This window comes from Micromesistius poutassou, assembly GCF_964030765.1.
Source record: "Micromesistius poutassou genome assembly, chromosome: 8".
NCBI classification, from domain to species: domain Eukaryota; kingdom Metazoa; phylum Chordata; class Actinopteri; order Gadiformes; family Gadidae; genus Micromesistius; species Micromesistius poutassou.
In genome coordinates this window covers 6,292,219-6,298,218 of record NC_140278.1, presented here as the reverse complement: position 1 = coordinate 6,298,218, position 6,000 = coordinate 6,292,219, and the positions used below count along the sequence as shown (strand labels likewise).

Genomic DNA, 6,000 nt, shown 5'->3' with positions numbered 1-6,000 from the left:
GCAATTATGCTCCAAGCTAGATTCTGACTGACTGCCTTCAATCTAAGCTGCTGGATTTTTCTTACCATTCTTAAACCGTTGTGCTCACCTTTTTTTTGGGAGTAAATCTGTTCGATAGTTGTTTTCATTCAAGTTTTTTCTCTTTCCTTTGTTTATTTTCTTTTTAGTTATACCGACGCCCCTGCACACGCACATCACACTGGAACTCTGAACTGCTACATCGCCCCCTGGTGGCGACGACTTGACATTCTTTTCGACCCTTCATTAACAGACTTCACATCAGCATTCCATTTAGACTGTGGTTTTCAATCCAACAACAGATCGAGATGGCCCAGATGTTGAACTCTGACCTGACCTCACTCTCCTTTTTTTATTGTATGCCAAATTAATCGGTTTAAATGACTTTGTCTTAAAACCTGATGTAGTGTAGTTATATTGTTTCTCCAATACATATGTCCCAAGATGGAGCACCAAACGATCATCAACGTGTTTGGTTGTCTCTTGATCACGCAATATCCCGTGTCGACCAATCACAGCAGCTCCTCGGTAGAGTCTCTCTTCTCGCCCGTCTGTCAAGGTCTGTCCTCCCCAGCCTCCAGCAGGACCCGGGAGACACAAAGCGTGTAGGACGTGATCCACCAATCAGGGCTTAAAAAGACGACGTCGCCGGCCCGTCCTCATGCTCGCCCAAAGGAGAGGATATATCTTCGGGACCAGTCTGCCGCTCCGTGGTGAAACACTGTTTATTGTTTGTATTTTATTTTATTGGGGAGGGGGGTAAGATAATAAAATAATGAATGGCCACTGTTCTGTCTATTTGAAGCTTTTATTTGACAAGTATCAACCAGCATGTAAGTGTCTGTGTCTTTATGAAGACGCTTAATAAGATCTTACGATTTCTGAGCAGAGTATTAAAGTGCAATTATAATACAATAATGCATTTTTATGTAAAAGAAATATGACCGGCAGTTGAATATATTATGCAGCTTTATTGTCTGTTCTGTTCATGTCTCCTAAAAGCTCCAAGAGCCACAGTTTGTTTTGCGTCTACATGATTAACCTAAGAATAAAAAACGTCATATTTTCACTTCATACAATAAAGTTAAAATATGAAAGTATTTTTAAATATGGATATCTTTGCAAAAGACCGCCAGTGCCCCCTGGTGGAAGTGTACATGAATGTGCCCCCTCTAGCATGGATATGGTACTGCACATCTGCCCCGTAATATTAAAGGCTATTACCGTTATTCACACAATTACCAATGTTGTTTTTTAATGGTAACCACTTTGTGCGTAGGTTCTGTAATGTGAAAGGATGTTATTTCTATTCGTAGGCATATTTAGATACCGGGCCTATTAACATATTAGGAAATACTGCTTATGTTCACAACACACATTTATTTTTCCATGGACACAACCATTTCAATTAAAGTACATTTAAAGTAAATAATGTGTGTAGTAAATTTAAATAGGTTAACATTTAATTTAAATGTTGTGTGAAGTGCTATAAGTCATCAGGCCTGTAATGAAACAGCAGCTAGGAACTGCTATTTCTCCATTTAATGGTGTTTATTTATTTAACCTCTCACTGCTCCATGTCCTGCCAACATGTCCTCTGGTCACACCAAAACTGAGGCCCTCTCTTCAAAACCTGAATCGTGGATCTTTTTGCATTCTGCATTCTCCAATTAGCAAAAGATAACATAAAACAAACCAGCAAGTCAAACCGGTTTCCTCCTGATGAATCAAAGCAGCACCCAGTAAAGTTGGATTATCACACGGCGGGTAACACATTAAATACTTTGTGGGGGGACCTATTGCACCACCTCAGTAAATGTCCTCTGAAAGTCTTACTGCATCACCAGTCCCAGTAGCACCAGCTTACTGCATCACCAGTCCCAGTAGCACCAGCTTACTGCATCACCAGTCCCAGTAGCACCAGCAGGGACAGAGCCGGCAGGGCCTTGTTCATGGCGATGCTACTGGCCCCGTTTACGTTGCAGAAGTCATTGGTGTTGCAGCAGTTCACTTGGTTGCCGTTGCCGTTCTCGTCCAGCCCGGAGTTAGAGATGGTTCCCGTGCAGGTGGTGAGGGTGGCACACTGTTTGGTGATGGCCCTGGAGGTGCCTGGAACAACACACGCACACACACATGGAGTTGAGGCCATATAGGTGTAATAAAGGTGCAGAGTATAAAAGACTACCACAAATGTATGGAACGTGATTTGTTGGGAATTAAAGTGCCCCCTTTTTATAGAACCAAAAAATAAGGCAAATTGTCATCCTAGAAGAAAATGGTTTCACGTTGTCCTTAATATTCAATTGCATATGGGGAGGATTAGAAATTGGTTTTAATAATGCCATGAAGGAAAAATATGCTATTTAACTTTTCCAATTAACAAGCCAATTATAGAGATTACTGACTTTTAACACATGATTGACAAAGCATGAGTCATGAGTCTACATATGTGGCACATGAATATGGATATGATGTGATAAATGATGTAGATTATATTTATATAGATAGACATAATTACCAGCAATGTCTACGATGGTCAAACACCGGTCCTGCAGTGCCGGACACGTTTGGTTATTCCGGTTGCATTCTTCGTTGGTCGGGGCAGAGCTGCACACGAAGCAACTTATACAGACCACTGGAGATATGAGAGTAAAGCAATACTAAGTTACAATGTCAACACACACACACACACACACACACACACACACACACACACACACACACACACACACACACACACACACACACACACACACACACTAAAGACACAAATAAAGTCTCAAAGGATTGAGAACCAAACTTAACCAGAAAGGTACGGGCTGAATGAATAACCATTGAGGCAACATCAAACTGTTAACATTTTAATAATAATAATAATAATAATAATAATAATAATAATAATAATAATAATCATAAATTGATTTTATATAGCGCCTTGCAGGATACTCAAGGTTGCTTCACAAGAGTGGGAGGTGAGGGTGTGTGTGTAGGCGAGTGAGTTGCGCAAGGCACTGGGTGGGGTCGGGGGTTAGAGGCCATAGGCCTCAGAGAAAAGGTGTGCTTTCGTGTGCTTTTTAAAAGTCTCCACGGAAGGGGCACAGCGGATGTGGGGGGGGAGCTGATTCCACAAAGATTTTAAGGGAATTACCCCAGTGCCGGATAGGTAGAGCTAGTCTTAGAGCTAGTCATTACAATTGCTGATTGTTTCCTCATATGGGTGATAGTGTCGTTGTTGAAACACAACCCTTTAACAAACTAAGAGATGTCGAGAAAGCCGAAGTTTGAGAGATAAAGACTTTATTATCACTTGTAGCAAGTAACAACAAAACCTGAGTTGGTTTGCAAAGAACTTCATGTTACATTCCCAAAATGTGTGGATCCCTCCTACATCAACTGACTAATCACAACACTATGCATCAGGCCTAGAAATTATGCCCCTCCCCAGTTCTTCATTAACCAAACATACAGTTATCCACCTTCTCCGCATTCTCAGCAGATTATAACTTAAATGGATATCTTAAACATTACAGTTATGTCAGCTGTAAGGCGCTGCGATACTCAGTGTTTTAAATCACCTTACTAATTAAACTGATACCTAATAACATACATAATCACCCATTTATAAAGTCTCAATAGGTTGAGATGAAATTGACTGCTATTGGTCACTTGAGGTAGTTTACATTTGTGACAAAAACAAAGTTAAGTAAAGTCTAAACCACTTATACAGTTCTAGGGATTCCCCAAAGTCAGCTGAGCAAACAAGGTTCTGCTCAGTGGAAGCAGAAGGAGTGAACAAGTCCCTCATGTGGATGTCACTGAAAATGGACTCCTTCATTGACTCTGTTTTCTCCACACTTGCTTAATCTGTATGGGCAAGATAATGATCATACTTCCTTCAAACCTATGGTCAAGTTCTCCCATAATAACATATGTCTATCTGGTTACATAGGTGAATTCCTTAGACATATTTTTTATTTAAGATTATTGGGTTAGGGTTAAGATTATTGGTCCCTGCTGGGGAAATTCGCTCAAAAGTCCAAAGCACAGGATTGGGTGAGTGATGAATACAAATGTAATAAAGTCTAAGAAAATAAAACAATATACCTATACATAATACATGTTATAACAACCATTGGTATCCATAGATAGGCTACTCTGTGAATACCTTATCAGACCTAAACCCTTCCCTAAACCATCTCTTATGGTCTGCATCTGGTTATCGACTAAGGCCTGGGTAAACTTGTTATCGCCTCAATAAACCACACAATTCACTGATAATCCCATGAATCCTCGGTGCATCCTGTGATCCAGGGCAGACGTACCTGACGGCAGCAGCAGGGTGAGAAACCCCAGGCCTAGAAGGATCTTCATACTGGAAGGCATCGCATCCAACGCCATGCAACAAATGACACAGGACTGTTTGCTCGTCAAACTAGTTTAGGTGTATAGACTGTCTAGGTTTGTGTGTGCATGCATGCGCATGTTTGCATGCATGCGCCTGTCCTCCTTTTTGTTTATTCTTCTCGGACGGTACCTGAGGCAGCCCCCACCCACTGATCACGTGGCGTGGCGTCATGCAGGAAGATGGCATTCTGTGAATGCTGCCTTGTGGGCTCCATTGTTTGACTTCTCTGCGGGGAGAAAAATTCCTGGAGTGTGTGATGGTTTCACTGATACTTTGTAGCAGATTCGCCCAGCACCCACCTATCACGTGCAGAGTGATTCTGTTGGGCGTCTGTATGCCACACTTTGCCTGGCATCCAATCTACTATTCCATCAGTGCTCAAGTCGTCCGGTTGCCATGGCGATAGATTGTGTGCATAGATAAACACACTGAACTTCACATGCAGTCAGCCTATTAAGAGAAGGATCGTTGTTACCAACACATCGAGATTTACATAATCATGAATGAAATGCATTGTTCCCCCGGCCACTAATATATAGGCTATTGCCTGTGAAGTAGAGAAATCCTTATTAGACTCTATCCTTATTTACAGTAGGTTGTTATGCTCATTCATTGACCTTCAATGAACCATCATTCATGCTGCCATGACAGCATCACATACAAGTTGGACAGTATCAGTTTCAGCTCAACTCTGTGCCAAAAGATGTTACTCAGTGTTAAGGGTGAGGGACATCAAAACAAGCCAAACAGAAACCACCATCTCAGTAGGCCGAGATTCCCCACCGACGGTGGTGCACAACTGGTTTTGATTTTAGTGCTTGTGTTTCCATGTGGTCTTTGAAACAGTTTAGGTCTGAAGAAGACTCAGCTGCAAATCTTTGGCGTACTCTGAAATTTGGACGAGACTTAGCTGCTTCCAGGGAAGGCATCTCCCATCCAAGACCTCTCCATCAATATTGACCACTCTGTGGTGTCTGAGTCGAACCTGGATTTGACACTGCGTGACCAGCTCTCCATCGCCCGTGACAGCCCACTACTGCAGATTCTCCCGCTGTACAACATAACAAACCACACACCCGAGCCCGTCCACTACACTCTGTGAACGGCCTGCTACTCCCGCGCTAACAGGGGGCAGTTAGCTGCTGCTCAACAAAATGTTGATTGTTTGCAGTCTTGGCTCAACAATGGTGGCATGAGCTCCCCGTCTCCTCAGCAATTGTTTCCACAGTGTAGCACGTGAGGCAGTTGACTCATTTTAATATTTCATGTAGTTGCATGATTCATGCACTTTTTGGGTTTGTATTTCCATGGTTGAAATAACTTATTTTAAGTCGTTTTGCTGTATTAATGTTATGTTAGAAAAAGGTTCAATATTGACATGGCTGATAGTTGAAGAAGCAACGTTTCTGATCAGTTAAGTTGTTTCATTAAATTTTACTTTGACTATATTTCAGTAAGCACAAATTAGCATTACGTTGTATGGCCAACTGCTATTTCTATTAACTTACGAAAAAAAATCGTAATTTCTATATTGCTGTCGCATGCCATTGCAGAGAAAGTGTGTTCAACATTAAAAA

General features: G+C 41.7%; 1 protein-coding gene across 1 annotated transcript; it reads right to left on the bottom strand.

The window, feature by feature from the left end:
- Window positions 1–970: 970 nt before the first annotated feature.
- Window positions 971–4,466, bottom strand: LOC311352145 (uncharacterized protein). The gene is made up of 3 exons (XM_084472360.1): window positions 4,341–4,466; window positions 2,537–2,653; window positions 971–2,127 (listed from the first exon to the last, which is right to left on the bottom strand). The coding sequence occupies exons 1-3, from the start codon at window positions 4,414–4,416 to the stop codon at window positions 1,913–1,915; spliced, it is 408 nt and encodes a 135-aa protein (XP_084328486.1). The 5' UTR covers window positions 4,417–4,466; the 3' UTR covers window positions 971–1,912.
- Window positions 4,467–6,000: the final 1,534 nt, after the last annotated feature.